We start from the raw sequence: 23,919 nt of genomic DNA on the forward strand, positions 1-23,919 counted from the left end.
GATTCCAACCTGCCCCAAATTCCCAAACCCCTATCATAAAAATCAAATTATCTACTCTACCCTATGTTCCTCTATAAAAATCTTTTAATGTAAGAGCACGGGGTCTTTTGCTCAACCCATTGCGGGGGTCAAAGCAAGGACCCTAACTTAAGTTAGCTAATAAACTTTCCTATTGCTTTTTGCATTGTCATGTGTTAGCAAATTCCTCGCCCCGAACTACTCCTTCATAACCTGGGCACAACATGCCTTCAATTTCTTTAATATAAAAACACTGCCATTTAGTAAATTCCAACTCATAGTGAGTGACCCCCATTGGGTTTCCAAGGCAACAAATGTTTAGGGAAGTAGATAGCCCTATTTTTCTTCTGTGGAGCAGCCAATAGGATTGAACCGCTAATCTTCTGGTTAGCAGTCAAATGCCTTAGGCACTGTGCCACCAGAGTTCCTTTTAATAGATAATAGGGGGCTAGTCAAGTTATCTATATCTTTCTTGCATGAGCTTTGTGTTTTTCAGGGAATTTGCCCATTACTTCTAAGTTGTCAAGTTTATTGGCATAAAGTTATTCATAATACACCTTTTTAATGTTGGTGTAGGATCTGTGATGATGTTTCCTCTTTTGTTTCTGCTACTGGTATTTTTTATTTTCACTCTTTTCCTTGATTAGTCTGACTTGAGATTTATTTGTTTTATTGATCTTTTAAGAAACCAGATTTTTTTTCCCTCTCCCTATTATTTTACTATTTTTGATTTCACCTTTCATTCTTTGTTTACATTGGGTCTAATTTATTCTTTTGCTAGAAAATTAATGACATGTCAATCATTGTTTTAGATTTCCTTTTCTAATATAACTATCCAAAACCATTAATATCTCTCCAGTTTCACAAATTTTGATATTTTGTGTTTCCTTTTCATTTATTTCAAAATATTTTTTAATTTTCTTTGAGATTTCTTTTTTGATCCATGGGTTATTTAAAAGTATGTTGTTTAATTTTCAAATACTTATAGGAATTTCCAAATAATTTTTAGCTGTTTGTTTCCAGTTTTATTCTGTTGTGGTGAAAGAATGTTTTTGATATGATTTCAGTTCTTTAAAATTTACTGACACTTGTATTTTCCCTTTACTGCCTTTTGTACTATTGTACTATTTGTACTGTTGTCATAAAGCTGAGAAAAATTCATCATCAGCCAACCTAACTACAAAGAAATATAAAAGTTATTTCAAATCCACTAGCCACTCCTTGGAAGGAAGATTGGGCAATCTGCTTCTGTGGAGATACCGCATTGGAAACCCAAGGTGGGGTCGCTGTGAGTCAGATCCGACTCAAAGGCAGTGAGTTTGGTTTTGTTTTTATATGTTATAAGCCCCAGAATACGTTGTTATTGTTAAAAAGTCAATTATCTTTTAAGATTTTTAAAATAAGGAGATATTGCTTATATTTTATGACATATTTACTGTTTCTGGTGCTATTAATTCCTTTGTGCCAAACTACATTTAGATCTGGTATCACATTCATTTTGCTTGAAGAACTTTTACATTTCTTTATAGTTAGGTCTGCTGGTGATGAATTTTTCTCAGCTTTTCTTTTTTTTCTTTCCTGAAACAGACTTTATTTTACATTTCCTTTCAGTATTCTACATCCTAAATAAAAGCAGAACTGTCACACCTTTTGAAGGATTTTTTTTAAATGGATATTATGTTGTTAATTATTTTGATTTTTTACTTCTAGTACTTTTTAAAGATGTAATTCCAAGATGTCTGTTATTCTTATTTTTGTCCCTCTGTCCTTAGGAGACAGGCTTGATGATTTGCTTATAAAGGTTATATAACATTGAAAACCCTATGGAGCAATTTTATTCTACACTCAGGGTCACCATGAGTTGGAATTGACTCCATGGCAACTAATAACAGCATGTAATTTGACTGCTCTTGACACATGTTCTTTGTGACTAGTTTTCATCAATTTGATTATGATGTGCCTTAGCATAATTTTGTTTCTTTTGTTTTGGCTTCATTTTGCTTCTCAGATTTGTCAATTTATAGTTTTCACCAAATGTGGAAAATTTGGGGTCTTTATTTTCTGCAGTGTAGTAAATTACTTAGTATGGCTTTTCTACCCATAGGTCATTGTAAACTCAGTGGTGGAATGAGCAACTGAGGAGCTCCTGATTGTAAATGTTATCCACCTGGGTTATTTCTGTTGGGCGTGGCACAACGCAATGTTATGGGAGGCTCACTCTCAGGTGCTTAGAATTCTGTTGTTATGATTGGTTAGTTTGGCCACTCTGCCAAGCTCAAAAGGAGGCCTCCTAGAGGCAGAACTCTCTCTGACTGCTGGTTGAGGAAGACGTGCTGCTGAAAGAGACACGCGTTGCTCAGTAAGACACCGAGGGACGTGCACTGCTGGGGCACAGACTATGAGAGACTTGGCTGAGAGACGGTGGGCTGGGAGGGAGATTAAGCGTTTTTTCCTGAACTCAAATTGTAGTCTGGTGCTTCCCTAGTAAACCTCATAATCTGAGTTTTGTGTGGCCACTGCAAAAAGGACAAGGAGGTCACATGTTCTGACCTCCTCTAATCCCACAAGAGGAAGACAGAATCATCATCAATAGCCCAAGGCCTATTCCTGTGAGGCCAGACGTGCTGCCTCCCTCCAGCCCTTTCTCCAACCGTTCCTCCCAAAGCACCCAACACCTCTCTCCTGGGTTCAATAATTCGCTGCAGTGACCACACAGAACTCACAGATTTTGAGGTTTACTAGGGTAGCACCAGACTACAATTCAAGTTCAGGAAAAAACCCTTAGTCTCCCTCCCAGCCCACCGTCTGTCAGCCAAGTCTCTCACAGTCTCTCCCCCAACAGTGCACATCCCTCGGTGTCCTACTTAGCAATGTGTGTCTCTTTCAGCAGCACGTCTTCCTCAACCAGCAGTCAGAGAGAGTTCTGCCTCTAGGAGGGCTCCTTTTGAGCTTGGCAGAGTGGCCAAACTAACCAATCATAACAACAGAATTCTAAGCACCTGAGAGTGAGCCTCCCATAACATTGCGTTGTGCAACACCCAACAGAAATAACCCAGGTGGATAACATTTACAATCAGGAGCTCCTCAGTTGCTCCTTCCACCACTGAGTTTACAATGACTTATGGGTAGAAAAGCCATACTACGTAATTTACTACACTGCATTTTCTCAAATAATTTTTTCTATTTTTCCTCTCTTTTCTGGGGTGCCAGTTACAGGTATGTTAGACATTTTTTTTATTATTTTATTGTGAGTTGGGTGAAAGTTTATAAAGCAAATTCATCTTCCATACAGTAGTGCACGTACACTGTCTCATGACATTTACTATAATCTCCCCCAATGCAGCAACTCTCCTCCTACTTAGCCACCTCTTCCCTGTGTCCTTCCCTCCTGTACACTCCTGCCCCCCAAGCTGTCTGCTTGTGCATACACAGCCCTTTTATTCTCCCATGATTGATCTTTCCAAGGAGTATATCTGCCTAATGTAAATGTTCAGCACATATGCCTGTCTTTTGTTTGGCTGGAAGCCACAGAAGTGGGTTCAGTTCCAGACCTGAAGGGCAACTGGGGGCCATAGGGTATCTTAGGTTAGATTTTTAGGCCCCTTGATCTTATCTCTTTATTTCTAATTTTTTTCTCATTGTGCTTCATTTTTGGTAGTTTATATTGCTATGCCTAAAAATTTAGTAACCTTTTCTTCTGCTCTAAGATGTTGCTATTATTATATTTTTCATTCCTTGAAGTTTAATTTTATTTAACTTTTTTATATCTTTTTCTCTTTGTTATACTCATATTCTTTACATCATTAAACATATTTTAAAGCTTTATATTATCTTTTTAAAGCTAATTCCACCATCAGTACCATTTTGTTTTGTTTCTATTGGTTTATTTTTCTTCTAGTTATGAGTTATATTTTCTTCTTTCATGCCTAATAATTTTTGTTTGGTTGTTGGACATTTTATGTTTCTGAGCACTAGATTTTATTACTTTAAAGAGTGTTTGATTTTGTTATCTATGATTAAGTTACCTGAAGATTAAATTGATCCTTTTGAGACTTACCTTGAAGCTTTGCTATGGGCTAAAATGTAGCTGTACTAAGTTGGGACCCTTTAGAGGACTTTACCCCATACCCTGTGTCTTAAAGATTACAACAGTCTGGCTAATGGTAATGTGAACTATTCCTAGATCTATGTGAATGTTAGGATGCATTTGTAGAGGCCTTTTCAAATACTAATTTTATTTTTATTTCTCTTTCTGACATTTAGTACTATGTTCAACTCCATGTGTAAATATTCCTGCCTCTCCATTTATGCAGAAGCTTGGCTTTGGTACTGGGGTAAATGTTTACCTTATGAAAAGGTGAGTATAAGATTTCAGATTAACCTTTTCACAAGGAACCATAGTTCTGTAGTTGGAGACAACAAGGATATTAAATTTATATGCTTAAATTGGAATCCTACTTGATCCTACCTGACTACTGTATTCCAGAACCTTTATTAACTCTTCCAGAGCATTAGCTGGCATACTTTTCTCTAGCTGGATTACTAAAAATCTTCCGAGAAAATATACAATTTACATGTTTCTCATTTGTATGCTTATTATTATCTATTTAAACTCAAATGCACGTCTTCAAACATGTACTGAAGAGGTGTAAGATGAATCATTCAGTATAGGATTGCAATATTTGTTGATGAAGAGCACTTTTTTATTTTTGGATAATTGAATGTGGGGCAAATTTTTTTTGTGATTCTTCCTTAAATGAAATTTCTTTGCGATTACTGTTTATTACTTCAGCATTCCATAACTCATCTCTGGTACATATAGTTTAATGTTTGATAAATAGTTGGTAGTGTCACATGCTTGACTGGAAAAGTTAGAAAACAGTGTAGAATTTACAATCTTAAAATCCCATTCTTATCCTCTCTATCCCCTCCGTTTCAGTGTATACATAGCAGATTTCTCTTCGTATATCAGAAATACATCTTCTGGTTAAAAAAGACACCTAGCAGAAGTAGTGATGTTGTTGTTGTTGTTGTTGTTGTTGTTATGTGCCGTCGAGTCAGCCCCGACTCATAGCGACCCTCCTTGGGTTTCTGAGGTGGTATCACTATGGAAGTAGATTGCCCAACCTTCCTTCTGAGGAGTGGCTGGTGGTTTTGAACCACCAGCCTTCTGGTTAGCAGTCAAGTGCTTTAGGCACTATGCTACCAAAGCGTAGTGATAGTCAAAAATATTTTAAATATTGCCTTTTTAAAATGACAAATTAGTATCAAGTCCTTTTTAAAATTTAGAAGTTCTTATTAATCGTTTGAAAATGTATTACGGTTTTTATTCTTTTCTATATAGTTTTTTTTTTTTTTTTACTTTTTTTAGTAATATTTTACTTTGTTTTTGGTGAGAATTTACTCAGCAAGTTAGGTTCCCATTTCCAGTTTCCACACAAACTGTTCAATGACATTAGTTACATTTATCACAATGTGCCAACATTTTCTTTGTGTTCAGTTCTATTCCTAGTACTCTCCTTTCCCTGCCCCCTCCTCATCTTTGCTTTTGAGTAATTGTTGACTTTTGATCTCATAATGATGATTTTTATGTAGAGCACTGATCTTATAAGTTGTTGTTGTTATGTGCCGTCATGTCAGACCTGACTCATAGCGACCCCTCCTTGGGTTTCCGAGGCACTATCACTATGGAAGTGGATTGCCCCATCTTCCTTCAGAGGAGTGGCTGGTGTGTTTGAATCGCTAGCCTTCTGATCAGCAGTCAAGTGCCTTAGGCACTATGCTACCAGAGCTCCAGATCTTATAAGTAGTATCTTTTTATTTTGTGTGCCCCTCTGCTATTTCACTAAAAGGTGCTCTTAGGAGATAGGCTCAGTTCTAGGTTTAAAGGGTATCTCAGGTCTCAAGGAGTCCTCTGTTCTTTACTGTTCCAGTTTGTCTTTTTTATAAAAGAAATAAATAATAATTTTAGATCTATTCCACATTATCTCCCATTCTATCTGGGACCTACTGTCATGACCCTGATCAGAAGGGTTAGTGGTGTTACTGGACACCATCTAGTTCTTCTGGTCTCAGAGTAAGTAGGTAAGTTGTGGCTCTTACAGACTTTTTTTTCTCTGCACTTTTAGTTACCTTCTTACTGTTTTACTCCTAGCAAGTTGAGTCTGGTAGTTGTGGGTTAGATGACCATTCACAAGCTTTTAAGATCCCAGATGCTACTCACTTCACAGGGATGCAGATCATGATCTTTGTGTACTATGCTATGACAGTTGACATGAATTATCCCATGAGACTATGGTCCTAAGCCTTCAAACCCAGGAAACTAACATTGGAAGGTGTTTGGTTATATCTGAGGAGTATCTGTATTTGTATCTTCAATGAATATATGTGCTTGCATCCATATACTTATAGTTACATGGAGGCAGTTCGTTACATATATCTATAGATACTTCTATAGTAGCTCTACTGGGAGGAACTCTGGTGGTGCAGTGGTAAGGCATTTGGCTGCTAATCAAAAGGTTGGTGGTTCAAACCACCAGACGCTCCATGGGCGAAAGATGAGGCAGTCTGCTTCTGTAAATATTTACAGCTTTGGAAACCCTATGGGGCATTTGTTCTCTGTCTTGTAGGGTCAACTTGATGGCAGTGGGTTTTTGGGTACAGACCCCATCAATCTGAAGTGTTCCCCTCACCTCCTGTCCTTGCAGTTCCTCCTAGTCCTAGAGTCACTGTCCATCTTGGGTCTCATTGAGATTTAACAGCACTCAGCAATGCCGTGATCTCCCTTCATTTCTCAATTGCATGGCCCACAAATCCCATGGAAATTTGTGCTGCCTTGAAAAAATCGAGTTACCGCTTCCTCATATTAGCTCCCTTTCTTTGTTCCCTGTTTGGGGTGGTCCCCAGCCCCATCCCAAAATGATTGTAATGAGTGAGCACTCTCAGTGTTAGCAGGTAGGTTTTCCCAGTTTCTGTGCCATTCCTATATCTTTTCTCCCCTGCTTCTGACCTCACCTTGACTCCCCAACACCTCAGCTGCCATTAAGAGTTCTGCTTTCTCAGTCTATGCATTTTTTATTCATTATTGGAAACCCAAGGAGGGGTCGCTATGAGTCAGGTCTGACTCGATGGCACATAACAACAACAACAACATTCCATCAGTAGTTTCTGGGAGACAAAATGGGAACCTCCCCTCACGTCTTGATCTGCCTTGTTCTGTATACTTAATTTTTTTCTTTTTTCTTTTAGGTCTCCAAGAGGTTTATCTCATTCTCCTTGGGCTGTGAAAAAGATTAATTCTAAATGTAATGATCAATATCAAAGTATGTATCAAAAGAGACTAACTGATGAAGCTAAGATTTTGAAAAATGTTCATCATCCAAACATTGTAGGTAAGTTTAAATTTTATTCGATGGTAGTATCTGGCATAATATTATTCTTATATCCCAAAATAGTTTAGGTAATCTCTTAGCTAGTTTCACTAATAAAAATGAAGAAGATGGGGTGATTGGGATAGAGGTTGGCATACCAGAAACAAATCAATGAGAAAATTTTAAAATAAAATATAGTATTCAGTATTTTTAGATGTACAATTATATATTTAACTTGCTGGGAATAGATATAGTCATTATGGTAATGGTATTTTGGAGAATTCAGGAATATAAAGTGATCTTCATTTAACTAATTTCTCGTTTCCATTTTGTATTTTTCATACAATAGAGCTGGTAAAACTATTGTATTTAGGGAAGCATAGAGTAATAAAATTTTTTTTCATCTGTGGTGTTATTGGCAAACATTGAAGGCATTTTAATTTTGATCTACTGAACTAATTTTTTAAGTAGTATCTGTTTCATTGTTTGTCAGTGTTCATGTTAGTTCAGAATGTCTTCAGTTACTTTACTGTAAAAAACTTAAGTAATGTTGTCCTTCCTAGTCTAGTAAGAAATTGTCCCACTTTCTTTAAGGTTATCGTGCTTTTACTGAAGCCAGTGATGGTACTCTATGTCTTGCAATGGAATATGGAGGTGAAAAGTCTCTAAATGACTTAATAGAAGAACGAAGTAAAGACAGCGGAGATCCTTTTCCAGCAGCCATAATTTTAAAAGTTGCTTTGAACGTGGCGAGAGGGTTAAAGGTAACTATGCCATTATATTTTAAATGAGTTTTGTGGAATATGAAAAAACTAAGTACCGGCAGTTCCTGGGATATAAATGATCCACTCCTGACTGTGTCTTTAAGAATTTGTAGGTAAGGTGGAACAGGTGCGTATGTTGTTAGTGTTGTTGTTAGGTGCCGTCAAATTGGATCTGACTCATAGCAACCCTGTGTACAACAGAATGAAACACTTCCTGTTCCTGCACCATCCTCACAATCCTTGCTATGCTTGAGCCCATCATTGCAGCCACTGTGGCAATCCATCTCGTTGATGGTCTTCCCCTTATTCGCTGACCCTCTGCTTTACCAAACATGATACCCTTCTCCAGAGAATGGTCCCTCTGTCCCTTCTGACTGCATGACCAAAGTAGGTGAAACAAAGTCTGGCCATTCTTACTTCCAAGCAACATTCTAGCTGCACCTCTTCCGGGACACATTTGTTTGTTCTTCTGTCAGTCCATGGTATTTTCCGTATTCTTCCCCAGCACCACAATTCAAAGGCATCTACTATCCTTTGGTTTTCCTTATTCATTGTCCAGATTTCACATGCATGTGAAGCAACTGAAAATACCATGTCTTGGGTCAAGTGCATCTCAGTCTTCATCTTTCTTCATAGTGACATCTTTGCTTCTTAACACTTTAAAGAGGTCTTTTGCAGCAGATTTTCCCAGTGCAGTACAATGTGCTGCTTCCAATGGTGTTGACTGTGGATCCAAGTAAAATGAAATCCCTGACAACTTCAGTCTTTTCTCCATTTATCATGATGTTGCTTTTTGGTCCATTTGTGAGGATTTTCATTTTCTTTCTGTTGAGATGTAATCCATACTGCAGACTGTAGTCTTTGATCTTCATCAGTAAGTGCTTCAAGTCTTCTTCACGTTCAGCAAGCAAGGTTGTGTCATCTGCATATCGCAGGTTGCTAATGATTCTTCCCCAATCCTGATGCCTCATTCTTCTTCATATAGTTCATCTTCTCATATTATTTGCTTAGCATACACATTGAATAAGTATGGTGAAAAGATACAACCTTGATGCACACCTTTCATTGTGATGCACACAAATGATTTTGGAGCATGCAGTTTCCCCTTGTTCTGTTCAAATGACAGCCTACTGGGATAAGTACAGATTCCTCCATGAGAACAATTAAGTGTTCTGGAATTCCTGTTCTTTGCAACATTATCCATAATTTGTTTTGATCCACACAGTCAAATGCCTTTGTATAGTCAATAAAACACAGGTAGACATCTTTCTATTATTCTTTGCTTTCAACTAAGATCCATCTGACATCAGTAGTGATATCTCTCGTTCCGTGTCCTCTTCTGAATCCAGCGTGCATTTCTGGAAGTTCCCTGTCAATACCTTGTATTTTTTGAAAGATCTTCAGCAACATTTTACTAGTGTGTGATACTGATGATACCATTTGACACATTCTTTCAGATCACCTTTCTTTGGATGGGCACAAATATCAAACTCTTCCAGTCAGTTGGCCAGGTATTCCAAATCACTTGGCATAAATGAGTAATTGCCTCCAGCACAACATCCATTTGTTGAAATATCTCAATAGGTATTCCATCAATTCCTATTTTTCACCAATTTCTTAGTGCAGTTTGGACTTCTTCCTTCAGTACCATTGGTTCTTGATCATATGCTATCTCCTGAAGTACTTGAACATTGACTAATTCTTTTTGATACAGTGACTCTATGTATCCCGTCTTCTTTTGATGCTTCCTGTATCATTCTGTATTTAGCCCATAGAATCTTTCAGTATTGCAACTTGGCACTTGAATTTTTTCTTCCGTTATTTCAGTTTGAGAAATGCCGAGTATGTTGTTGTTGTCAGGTGCCGTTGAATCAGCTCCAATTCTCAGTGACCCTGTGTACAACAGAAAGAAACACTGCCTGGTCCTGTGCCAGCCTCACAATCCTTGCTATACCTGAGCCCATTGTTGTAGCCAATGTGTTGATCCATCTCTTTGAGGGCCTTCCCCTTCTGACGCTCCACTTTACCAAGCATTATATCCTTCTCCAGGGAATGGTCCCTATTAACAACATGACCAAAGTAGGTGAGATGAAGTATGGCCATTCTTGCTTCCAAGGAGCATTCTGGCTACACTTATTCAGGGCAGGTTTGTTCATTCTTTTGGCAGTCCATGGTACTTTAGGTATTCTTTGTCAACACCATGACTCAAAAGCATCAACTCTTCTTCAGTCTTCCTTGTTCATTGTCTAGCTCTCACATGCCTATAAACTGATTGAAAGTACCATAGCTTGGATTAGGTGCACCTTAGTCCTCAAGGAGACATTTTTGCTCTTCAGCACTTGAAAGAAGTCTTTTGCAGCAGATTTGCCCAATGCAATACATCGTCTGATTTCTTGACTGCTGCTTCCATTGGTGTTGATTGTGGATCCAAGTAATATGAAATCTGTGACAACTTCAATCTTTTCTCATTTTATTGGCCCAGTTGCGAGGATTTTCATTTTCTTTACGTTAAGATGTAATCCATGCTGCAGACTGAAGTCTTTAGTAAGTGCTTCAAATCATCCTCACTTTCAGCAAGCAAAGTTGTATCATCTGCATATCTCAGGTTGTTAATGAGTCTTCCTCCAATCTTGATGCTACATTCTTCTTCATATAATCTAGCTTCTCAGATTATTTGCTCAGTTTACAGACTGAATAAGTATGGTGAAAGGATACAACCCTGACACACTTCGTTCCTGATTTTAAACCATGCAGTATCCCTTTGTTCTGTTTGAATGACAGCCTTCTGGTCTATGTACAAGTTCCTCATGAGTACAATTAAATGGTCTGGAGTTCCCATTCTTCTCAACGTTATCCATAATTTGTTATGATGCACACAATTGGATGCTTTTGCATAGTCAATAAAACACAAGTAAATATCTTTCTGGTATTCTTTGCTTTTAGCCAATATCCATCTGACATCAGCTATGATATACCTTGCTCCACTTCCCCTTCTGAATCCAGCTTGCATTACTGGAAGTTCTCTGTCAATATACTACTGCAACTGTTTTTGAAATATCTTCTGTAAGATATTACTTGCATGTGATATCAATAATATAGTTCTATAATTTCCATATTGTGTGGGATCACACTTCTTTGGAATGGGTACAAAGACGGATCTCTTTCAGTCAGTTAGCCAGGTAGCTATCTTCCAAATCTCTTGGTATAACCAAGTGAGTATCTCCAGCTTTACATCCGTTTGTTGAAACATCTCAATGGGTATTCCATTAATTCCTGGAGCCTTGTTCTTTGCCAATTCCTTCAGTGCAGCTTCAACACATTCCTTCATATACCATTGATTATATGCTACCTCCTGAAATGGATGAACATTGACCAATTCTTTTTGGTATAGTGAGTCTGTGCATTCCTTCCATCTTTGGATGTTTCCTGCATCATTCAATATTTTGCCTATAGAATCTCTCAATATTGCAACTCGAGGCTTAAATTTTTTTCTTCCATTCTTTCAGCTTGAGAAATGCCGAGCATGTTCTTCCTTTTGATTTTCTAACTCCAGGTCTTTGCACATCTCATTGTAGTACTTTACTTTGTCTTCTCAAGCTGCCCTTTGAAATCTTCTATTCATTTATTTTATTTCAGCATTTCTTCCATTTGCTTTAGGTACTCTCCATTCAAGAACAGGTTTCAGATTATCTTCTGACATCCATTTTGGCCTTTTCTTCCCTTCCTGTCTTTTTAATGGTCATTTGGTTTCTTCAAAATCTGTAATGCTTTTGATGTCATCCCACAACTTGTCCGGTGATTGGTCATTGGTGTTCCATACTTCAAATATATTCTTCAGATGGTCTCTAAAATCAGTTGAGACATAATCAAGGCCGTATTTTGTCTCTCATGGACTTACTTTAATTTTCTTCAGCTTCAACTCGAACTTGAATATGAGCAGTTGATGATCTGTTCCACAGTCAGGTCCTGGGATTATTTTGGCTGAAGATATTGAGCTTCTCCATCACCTCTTTGTGCATAAAATGTAGTTAATCTCATTTCTGTGTATTCCAGCTGGCAAGGTCCATGTATATAACCACCATTTATGTTGTTAAAGAAACATATTTACATTGAAGACTTCATTGGTCTTGCAAAATTCTATCATGTGACCTCTGGTGTCATTTCTATTACCGGCATCATATTTTCCAACTACTGATGATTCTTCTTTGTTTCCAATCTTCTCATTCCAATCACCAATAATTATCAGTACATCTTGATTGATGTTTGGTCAATTTTAGACTCCAGAAATTGTAAAAATCTTCAATTTCTTCACCTTTGGCTTTAGTGGTTGGTGTGTAACTTTGAACAATAGTCGTATGAACTGGTCTTTCTTGTGTGTGTATGGATATTATCCTATCATTTTCAGCATTTCACTTCAGAGTAGATCTTAAGATGTTCTTTTTGATAATGAGTGCAATTCCATTCCTCTTCAGGAATAAATGAAGGTCCCGAAAGCTTTGCTCCATTCGTGTCATTAAGATTGCCTCCAATTTGAGGAGACAACTCTTCCCTAGTCTTATTTTGAGTGCCTTCCAACCTGAGAGGCTCATCTTCCAGCACTGTATCTGACAATGTCTCTGGCTAATTTTTTTCAGGGGTAGACTGCCTCTTCCTTCTTCCAAGTCTGTCTTAGTCTGGAAGCTCCACTGAAAACCATCCACCATGAGTGACCCTGCTGGAATTTGAAATACTGGAGGCATAGCCTCCAGCCTCATAGCAGCATACAAGACACCATAGTATGACAGACTGAGAGATGTGTGGTTCTTTAGTGCATATAGCCTTATTTTAGTGAAGAAAAAGGAGCTCTGGTGCTATAGTGGTTAAGGGATGGCTGCTAACCAAAAGGTCATTGGTTTGAACCCACCAGCTGCTCCCCAGAAAAAAGATGAGGCAGTCTGCTTCCATAAGATTTACAGCCTTGGAAACCCAGTGGGTGTCGCTATGAGTCGGAATCGACTCAATGGCAATGAGTTTGGTTTTTGATTTCATGAAGGGAAAGGAACTTGCTGGTGTGATGAGGAAGTCTTTCAGCTGTGAATCAAAACAGTGGTGTGACCTACCAGCTGCTCTGTGGGAGAAAGATGAGGCATACTACTTCATAAAGATATACAGCCTAGGAAACCTTATGGGGCAGTTCTACTCTGTCCTGTTGGGTTGCTATGAGTCAGAATTGACTCCATGGCAGTGGGGTTGTTGTTTTTTTGGGGGGAGTTTGTTGTTATATGCTGTTGAGTCAGACTCGACTCATAGTGACCACCCCTCCTTGGGTTTCCGAGGTGGTATCACTACAGAAGTAGATTGCCCGGCCTTCCTTCCAAGGAGTGGCTGGTGGGTTTGAACTGCCAGCCTTCTGGTTAGCAGTCAAATGCCTTAGGCAAGAAAAGGCCAGAAACCTTTCCACTGATTAAAACTGCACGTGCAGCAAGTGAAGGTGATTATAGTGAAGAATTTACTGTGAATATGGTTCAATCATAAAAAAGTGAGGGCAATTTACATAAAATTAAAGGATTGGTATGAGTTGTCAGTAAGTCTTACATTCATAACCTACGCACTGCCTGTACTTTCTATATAAGATGGGCTTTGTTTATTTTTTCTCCCAAAAGAGGGAGTTGCCTTATGTTAAAGTCTTTATAATAGTATATAGTGGAGATGCAGTATTCTTTATTTTGATTAGCAAAATATTATTTGGGGAATTAACATAAGCCTGAAATAATCTCAGACAGGTACTTACAGAGATTACCTGTTAGATTTCATTAAAAAGGTCAATAAATTTAACACAAATTTAATAATTATTTTGGGACCTAATCCCATATTGATGTAAACAGGTCTCTTAAAGATCTTTGAAATGTTGAGTTTTAACATCATGAGTGATATTTTGGACATCTAAGTACAGATCAAGTGAAAAAAGCTTTGTGGCATGCTAATGAAATATGTCTTTGACTAAAATGCCAAAAAACTTATAAAACAAAGTATAGAATAAAAATATTTGATATCCTACATGACTTAAAATAAGGAGACCTCTAGATAATGATGACTTAGATGATAAAGTTGCATGTCAGGAATTCAAATAAAAATGATTTATGAAACATGAGATTGGAAAAGCCAATATTCTAAATGTCTCTAACACTTTTACAGAAAAACCATGATTTTAGATGGATAGATTAAACTAAATTAATAATTATTTCATAAATAATAATATAAAATGCGTATGTATAATAGAATAAATAAATCACATTGTAAATTTATTTGGGCATATTGAATTGATGTTTGGCAAAATTTAAATTAAGTACATTAATGTTCCTGAAAAAGAACAGATGTATACCAAGAATTGTCTCTCCATCATTTCTAGGCTTAGCTCGTAGAGTAGATATATAACAGATAATCTAATCTAACAAATAACAGTTTTGCATAACATTTTTATTGCAGGTGAATATAATTATTTGTCAATTCCAAGAAGGGGTTAATGTGTAGAACAAAAGGTAGTCTTAGATTACGTTTCTCTTTTCCTTCTCATTGTAAATTCATGTGGATCTACTTCCTGTGTTGTCCTGATTTATCCTATCAATTTGAGGAAAATATGCCTCATTATGAAGATTCCAAAATTATTCCTAAAAATTACTAGCTTCAAGTAAAATTGCATTATATTTTTAAATTTGCACTAGCATCTTTTGATATAAAAATCCGTGTGATAGGTTTAAAAATAAAAGTTAACTTATCTATAAAGAGACATCTATCTCTGGAGAATCTTTTAGATTTCTGATCAGTATGGCATACTGAGCTATCACAGAATGTTCTCTTCTCTGGCTTCAACTAATTTGAAATGACAGGCATATATAAACCTGTAGTTTAGAAAGGGAGTTCAAGTTGTCATTTTTGTTTTGACATCGTTGTATTTATTAGTTTGCATTTCTGCTCATGCATTTAAAATTTTTCACTTTTTTAGTATCTGCACCAAGAAAAGAAACTGCTTCATGGTGATGTAAAGTCTTCAAATGTTGTAATTAAAGGTGATTTTGAAACTGTTAAAATCTGTGATGTAGGTGTCTCTCTTCCATTGGATGAAAATATGACTGGTAAGTAGTAGTATAATTTTTTAAATTTTGTTTGTATAAAATTTTTAAATTTCTAACTCTTACTTTATTTGGGGAAGGCAGATAAGTAATAAATTTACATGGTTTAAAAATGCGAAACTATTTTTAAAAGTATGTAATGAAATTTTCCTTTCCTGTCTTTCTTCCACTTAGCCTCCAGCCCCCTTCCCTGCCACACACATGATATAGAATGTTGATTTCTTATTAATATATACATATATTTTTTTTTTCCCCAGATTGAGGTAGTGCTTTATTTCAGCTGTCTGTACGAAGGAAAATAATGTGCATCCGTATCATATATGTGTAAAAATACTAAGAATATACAGTGTACAAAACAGTTTCTTATAGTTATTTCAAATCCTTGTGGGTCATATAGTTAAGGAAATAAACAGTTTTAGTATGACCAACAGTAATAGTAATACGGTTTCTTGGGTTCATAGTCAAGTCTGCTTGAAATCCTTAACCAGATGACTAGATCTTGCATGGATCTAATTAAAGAGCTAGCAAGGTCAAGAAATGTCACAAACTATAAAGCTACAGAGAAGTAATTCGATTACCAATTTAGAGATTTTCTTATTAATATATATTTGAATTCACGATAACTTTGGGAAATATTTCTAAACTAGATTAACAGATTTGAAAAGAAAATTACATAGTCATTTCAGTAGATACAGAAAAATAATTTGACAAAATCCAGTACCCATTCATGATGAAAACACCCAGTCAACAAGAAATAGAAGGAAAGTTAGCCTACAAAAATCCAACAGCTAATCTTATCAGCTCACTCACTGTCATCTAGTCCATTCCAACTTATAGTGACTAGTAACCCCCATTGGGTTTCCAAGACTATAAATCTTTACAGAAGCAGACTGCCTCATCTTTTTCCCACAGAGCAGCTGGTGGGTTTGAACCACTGACGTTTGGTTAGCACAAATGCTTTAACCACTCCACCACCAGAGCTCCTAATGCCATACTTAAATAAGGAATAAGGTGAGGGTGCCTGCTCTCACTAGTTTTGTTTAACATTGTCCTATTGTTGTTACATGTCATTGAGTTGATTCCAGCTCATAGCAACCCTATGTATAACAGAACGAAACACTGCGTAGTCCTGTGCCATCCTCGCAGTCCTTGCTATACTTAAAGCTCCTCATTGCCTCTGTGGCAATCCATCTTGTTGAGGGTCTTCCCCTTTTCAGCTGACCCTCTGCTTTACCAAGCATGTTGTCCTTCTCCAGGGAATGGTCCCTTCTGACTACATGACCAAAGTAGGTGACACAAAGTCTGACCATTCTTGCTTCCAAGGAGCATGCCAGCTGTACTTCTTCCAGGACAAAATTTGTTCATTCTTCTGGCAGTCCATGGTATTTTCAGTATTCTTTGCCAGCACCACAATTCAAAGGCATCAGCTCTCCTTCGGTCTTCCTTATTCATTGTCAGCTTTCACATGCATATGAGGTAATTGAAAATACCAAGGCAGACCTTACTCTTCAAAGTGGAATCTTTGTTTCTTAATGCTTTAAAGAGGCCTTTTGCAGGAGATTTGCCCAGTGCAGTGTGATGTCTGATATATTGACTGCTATTTCCATGGGTGTTGATTGTGGATCCAAGTAAACATTGTCCTATAGTCCTCGCAATTAAAATAAAGGAAGAAAATAAACAAAAGGCATTAAGATTGGAAAAGAAATGGAACTATCCCTATAATACTTGATAGAATGTTTAGATAGAAAATTCCAAAGAATCTAGCAAACAACTACTAGAACAAATATGTATTTCTATATAATAGCATCAAATAATTAGAAAGTGTCATTTTTTAAAATTCGATTTACAAGTGCCAAAAAACATAAAATGCTTAAGGATAAATCTAATACAAGAAGGACTTCCGGTAAGATGGCGGAATAGGTAGACAAGCTGCACAGACCCTCTTCAACAAAGAAAACAGAAACCAGTTGACAGATGCAGAAGATAATCCTGGAGCCCAGATCTTTGAAAGAAAGTACACAGAAGTGGAAAAACCTGAATGAAAACAATGAGTATGGAGATGGTCGGAGCAGTGGACTGTCAGCTACTGTGACAGGACCAACAGCCTGAATATTTCCAAGGGGTGTTGGGACCTGAGACTTGACCTAAAGATCAGTCCTGGTTGCCAAGGCCTGCAGGGATGACTGTGTTTGTGGCCTATGACTAGGGAGGGAAACAGCAAAGAGAGAGACAACCTGAGCTGTGGACTTGGGGTTGTGTGGAGGGCGCAGCCATTTTGGATATTTAAAATGACCAGGGCACAGCCATTTTGAATGTTTATAAGAGGTGGCCATCTTGGATTCTAAAGTGATAGCATTCTCATTTGGATTCCAGGGGCCTAAGAATAGCCTCTGTTTGCCAAGGACAGCAGGGATATACAGGAGGCTGACAATGGGAAAGGAGACAAATGGTGAGTGTATAAGTGCTGCCAACTAGCGAATAGAGGAGCACAGCACAGTACCCTGCTTACATAGATAACATACAAACAAAACAAAACAAAACAAAAAAGGTGGGCAAGTCACTTCAACATAAAATTGCCAATTAAATATAAACGCAAAAATGTCACAATGCCTTGGAGACAACAGGGCATCACGGTGCACACAAAGAAGCAAGATAAAGCAGGAGAAACATGGGACCAGGATACAGACCCAAAACACATCCCTGAGGAAGATGCAGCATTGAACTCCCTGATAAGGAATTCAAAAGAATTATATTTAGGTACCTTCAATGAATTGAGAGAGAGATCGAGGAAGACACAGACAAAATTGAGGAAAACAGAAAAAAACCTAAAAAACAATTTTGAAAGACAATACAAGAACAAAATGACAAAATAAATGAAAAATTTAAAATGATACAAAATCTACACACAGAAATCCAGAAGATTAATACTAAATTTTCTGAAATACATAACACATTGAATGGTCAAAGGAGTAGAACTGAATCAATGGAAGACAAAATTAGTGAGATTGAAGGCAAATACCTCAATACATTTTTGGAAAGGGATTGATCAAAAAAAGATCAAAACAAAATGAAGAAAGCCTAAGGTTCATGTGGGGTAACATCAAAAGAGTAACCTATGTATAATTGGAATTGCAGAACAGAAAGACAAAAAGAAAACCAGTGAGAAAATTGTCCAAGACTTGTTGGACAAGAACTTCCCTGATATGATGAAAGATGAGAATATATCCATTCAGGAAGTCCAAGGAACCCCAAATGGGATAGACCCCAAAAGAAAATCGCCAAGACACATCATCATCAAACTCAGCAAAACCAAAGACAAAGAAAGAATTCTGAAAGCACAGGAAAAATGAAAAGTTCCTTACAAGGAGCAACCAATAAGACTAAGCTCAGATTTCTGAGCAGAAACCATGCAGGCAAGAAGACAATGGGATGGTATATATAAAACATTGAAAGAGAAAAATTTCCAACCAAGAATTAAGTACCCAGCAAAACTGTCCCTCGAATATGATGGTGGAATTAGGACGTTTCCAGATAAGCACATATTGAGGGAATTTGTTAAAACCAGACCAACCTTACAAGACATGTGAACCAACAACAGCAAACGACAACCAGCCATTAACACGCATAATGACATAACCCAGAAACCAATGCAGTTATAGAAATATCCAAAGTAATTAAGCCTATGAGATTGTATACAGGAAACCAGAGACATCAATTAACAAATGAGGACAACTAAAAACCAAACAGGGGAAAAATCTGTGTGATTACAGAACTTCTAAATGGTAGGGAAGTCGAGACAACTGCAAGATAGACTAGACTGTTCTAAACTTGGGAAGAAAATTATAAATCACAGGGTAACCTCAAAGAAAAATGATAAACTTTACATCAGAATAGAAAAGAAGACAAGCAAATACTAAAACAATAGCAACGAAGGAAGTGATAACACAATTCATAAACAAAATGAGGTGAGCACAGAAAATTATATGAAACAAAGAAATCAACACCACGAAAAAACACGTAACAAAATGATAGCAACAAATTCATACTTGTTGATAATTACATATCTGACCAGGGGCTTATCTCTAAAATTTACTGAAAACTCCAACACCTCAACAACAAAAAGATTAACAATCCCATTTAAAAATGGGCAGAAGACATGAATAGATATTTCACCAAAGAGAATATTCAGGCAGCTAGCAAATGCATGAAGAGATGCTCACGATCATTAGCCATCAGAGAGATGCGAATCAAAGCAACAATGAGATACCATCTCACCCCAGCAGAAGTGGCAAAGTTCAACAAAACAGATAATAACAAATACTGGTGATGATATGGAGAGATTGGGGATCTCATACACTGCTGGTGGGACTGTCAAATGATACAACCACTGTGGAAAACAGTATGGTGATTCCTTAAAAAGCTGGAATTAGAAATACCATTTGACCCAGCAATTCTGTTACTAGGTGTATACCCTAAAGAAGCGAGAACCAGGACAATAACAGATGTATGCATACCCATGTTCATTGAAGCACTATTTACAATAGCAAAAAGATGGAAACAAACTATGTGTCCATCAGCAGAATGGATAACCAAATTATGGTTTATATGCACAATGGAATGCTATGCAACACTGAAGAATAATGTAGAATCTGCAGAACACCACACAACATGGATGAACTTGGAGGACATTATGCTGAGTAAAATAAGTCAATCACAGAAGGGCAAATATAGTATTAGTTAATTATTGCAAAAAGTCAAGGAAAGGTTTATATATGGAAGGAAACTTTCTTTGTTGGTTACGGGTGGGGAGGGAACATTGCAAAAAAAGAAAAATGCATTGACCCATGTCACTTTAGTTTTGTGCATTTCACTGTATGTAAATCATCTTTCAAGAAAAAGCATTAAAAAAAAAAAAAAACTAACAAAAGAAGTCTAAGACCTCAACATTGAAAAATATATCACTGCAAAAATAAGATCTATGTGAATGGAGAGATACTAAGATTTAATTCTTCCCTAAATGATATAGAGATTCAATGTATTCCCAAACTCCTGCTGGTTGCTTCTTTGATGTTGACAAGTTGACTCTAAAATTTAAGTGGAAATGGGAGTGAACCTGTGTATTCGTATGTTGAAGCTTTAAGTATCAATATGTGATTCGACCCTTTCCATTTTCCTTGACTAGAAGCTCTCTGAGCCTAATGACATGGCATAATTCAAAAACAATAAAGGAACTGGGGCATAGAAATGAAGTGATCTGTTCAAGGTCATACAGCTTGCAAGTGTCTTTGAGTCTAGATAGTCTGGCTCCAGAGTCTGTTCTTCTAACATCTCCACACTCTATTTATATTCCTACCACTTTTCTAAGAGAATTCCCGTTTCCCTACATCCCTGCCAACTAACCACCGTTTTGAAGATTTACCAGCCTGATAGGAAAAAGTAATCCTAATTAGTGAGGTTGAGTACATTTTCACATTTATTGCCTGCATTTGCGTCTGTTCCAATTGTTTGCCCATTTTTCTTTGGATTGCTTAACTTTCTTCATTTATAGTGCCTCCCCTTAAGACCATTTGACCTATATTTAACTCTTTCAGTGACCGACCCTGAGGCCTGTTACATTGGCACTGAGCCGTGGAAACCCAAGGAAGCTTTGGAGGAGAATGGTATTATTACTGACAAAGCAGATATATTTGCCTTTGGGCTTACTCTGTGGGAAATGATGACTTTATGTATTCCACACATTAATCTTTCAGATGATGATGAAGGTATGAATATATACATTTCAAACCCATTATCTTCACTTTGAACTAAACTGAAGATAACATATAAAGTATGTTATCTTCCATTAAGATAAAATTTAAAAAGCAATTTGTTTGATTTAGGGACTAGTTTAGAAGATATAGATTATATTAATACCGATGACTGTTAGGTATTGTCTAGGTTTAATCTCATACAAATGAGATGTGGATTGATTGAGGATAGGGAATTATGAGAAAATCTGTAAGAGCCAAAGATTATAAAGATTCCTTTTGCCTGAGAAAAAGATCAGAAAACTGTGAGGAAGTGGATAAGGGTTGAAAACCTATAAATCAAAGCCAATACCTAAGCTATGCTGATGGACAATTTAAGAGACTGCTCATGGTGTAATAGAAAGTATACTGGACAATTAAGTCTAGTTTCAGAAGTGTGAGCCTGAACAGATACTAAGATTTTCCATGACTTAAAGTGATTTTGTTGTTTCAATCTCCAACTTCTTCATGAACAGATAAAACTTTTGATGAAAGTGACTTTGATGATGAAGCATACTATGAAGCTTTGGGAACTAGGCCACCTATTAATATGGAAGAGCTGGGTGAATCGTACCAGAAGGTTATTGAACTCTTCTCTGTATGCACTAATGAAGATCCCAAAGATCGTCCTTCTGCAGCACACATCGTTGAAGCTTTGGAAGTGAATGCAGAGTGAGCATCTCATTTTCATGGCTCACCGTGAAGTATGGCTCATGTCTGTAACTCTTTTGTTTACTGTAATACATTTATATAGTTACTGTGATAATCCATAATTATTAGGCTCTTTGGAAGTGGCCTATTTTAGGACCATAGCACCTTGGTAACATTTGCATAACCATTTCTAGTATTAGGGTATTTCTTATATGCATATGATGATAAGCATTTGGAAATATAGTGGGTTTTCTATGAAATTTATGAAACTAACTACTCAAATACTTTTGTCTAAATTAATTTGGATTGAGTGGCCATTATTTTTATTAATAATCTTTCCCAAATATTCTCTGTTTTAATGAATCTATGGCAATTGCTTATATTTTAAAACATTAAACCTTTTGCTATCCTTTCTTGGCTGGTGTACTTATTAAATACAGTCCCTGGAATCTGAGAGAACATGGCTCAAAAGAGTAGCTCCCTGGGTATTTCCAGATCTTTTATTGTTGAGTAAGAAAGATTTATAGCATACCCTACCCACTTGGATCTCCCTGATCTTTGATTTTTGCTCTAATTTATTAAATATATTTTCTGTGCTGAAATTCCCTTTTTATTTGCTAATTTATATCCTATGTATTTCGTGCTTTTAGTGTGAAAATAATAAAACTCATAGACTAAAGGACACTTTAGGTACCAAAAGCTATCTCTGCATTATTATTTTTTTAATACTTTTTAATACTTTAATGATTTGAGTGTTGTCATTAAACTTGTTAAATGAATGTGAGACTTTACCCGTTTGGCCTCCCTTTTTTTGTTCCTGTGAAATGGGCTTGATTTGGATCAGCAGTTTCTGTGAGCCAGAGCCTCTCGGGAATTTTCAAAGTTACTGAATTTTGCCTGTGAATCTGGGTGGTACGCCCAGACTTGCCAGTGGACAAACTTAAAGTTTATTGTCATGTAGAGGTTCTTAGAAAGATTAGGAACCACTGTACTCTTAAGTTTCAAAAAATTCCAAAATTTGCTAGAAGGTTTCTTTTAGTACAGGATATATTTGCCATTCATAATAGAATTTGTTAAGCTAACAAGTTTCTCCTAGCTCATTCTCTTCCTAGCAGAATAGCAAGTCTTGCTTGTCAGACAGACCATGGATTGAGACTTTAATACATGCAGTGAGCCCTGGTGATGCAGTAGTAAAAGTGATTGCAGCTAACCTAAAGGTCAGTAGTTCGAACCCACCTGCTGCATGGGAGGAAGATGTGGCAATCTGCTTCTATAAAGATTTATAGCCTTGAAAATCCTATGGAACAGCTCTACTCTGTCTTATAGCCTCACTGTAAGAATCAACTCGATGACAGTGTGTTTTAGTTTTAATACACGAACCAGTAGGTACTTTTTATTAAGATTTTTTTTTTTTATTTCCTATAACTGGCATGTTGTTGTTATGTGCCATCAAGTTGGACCTGACTCATAGCGACCCCTCCTTGGGTTTCCAAGGCAGTATCACTATGGAAGTAGATTGTCCAACCTTCCTTCCGAGGAGTGGTTGATGGGTTTGAACCACCAGCCTTCTGATTAGCAGTCAAGTGCCTTAGGCACTATGCTACCAGAGCTTCTATAATTGGCATATCTAAATGAAAAATTAATCCCTAGGACAGGGCTAGCAAATTTACACTTGTGCATGGCAATCATTATAAAATGATCCTAGCATGCTTTGTCTCTTGAATCTCGCTGTTGTTGTTAGGTGCCATCAAGTCATCTCTGACTCATAGCGACCCTTTGTACAACAGAAGGAAATGCTGCCTAGTCCTGTGCCAACCCCACAATCCTTGCTATACCTGAGCCCATCGTTGTAGCCACTGTGTCCATCCATCTTGTTGAGGGCCTGCCCCTTCTTCGTTGGCCCTCCACTTTACCAAGCTTGATATCCTTCTCCAGGGAATGGTCCCTTCTGACAACATGACCAAAGTAGGTGAGACGAAGTCTGGCCATTCTCGCGTCCAAGGAGCATTCTAGCTGCACTTCTTCCAGGACAGATCCTCAAAACTCTTAACCCAGGGTTCTAGACAGTCTTTACTCTTTAGGCAGCTATAAGAATACTTTTTATTCTCGCTCTAGAGTTTGCTCTTAGGTCTGAAATGTCACCTTCCATTGTCTCATTCTCAGAATAAAAGAATAATAACATGTAATTGATTGAAGATACAAAAGGACTAATCTTTTCTCT

At 37.1% G+C, this 23,919-nt stretch overlaps 1 protein-coding gene across 1 annotated transcript in view; it reads left to right on the top strand.

Moving 5' to 3' along the window:
- Window positions 1-21,723, top strand: part of PBK (PDZ binding kinase) — a 107,652-nt gene extending 85,929 nt beyond the window's left edge. The window contains exons 2-7 of the mRNA XM_042780671.1: window positions 4,282-4,375; window positions 7,267-7,409; window positions 7,983-8,152; window positions 15,135-15,264; window positions 20,853-21,023; window positions 21,524-21,723. Of these exons, the coding sequence (XP_042636605.1) occupies window positions 4,282-4,375; window positions 7,267-7,409; window positions 7,983-8,152; window positions 15,135-15,264; window positions 20,853-21,023; window positions 21,524-21,723 (908 nt within the window). The remainder of the gene's footprint in view (window positions 1-4,281; window positions 4,376-7,266; window positions 7,410-7,982; window positions 8,153-15,134; window positions 15,265-20,852; window positions 21,024-21,523) is intronic.
- The last annotated feature ends 2,196 nt before the right edge of the window (window positions 21,724-23,919 follow it).

Source organism: Orycteropus afer, unplaced genomic scaffold (assembly GCF_000298275.1).
Source record: "Orycteropus afer afer isolate SDZICR_OR568_19922 unplaced genomic scaffold, OryAfe1.0 scaffold00053, whole genome shotgun sequence".
Taxonomy (NCBI): Eukaryota; Metazoa; Chordata; class Mammalia; order Tubulidentata; family Orycteropodidae; genus Orycteropus; species Orycteropus afer.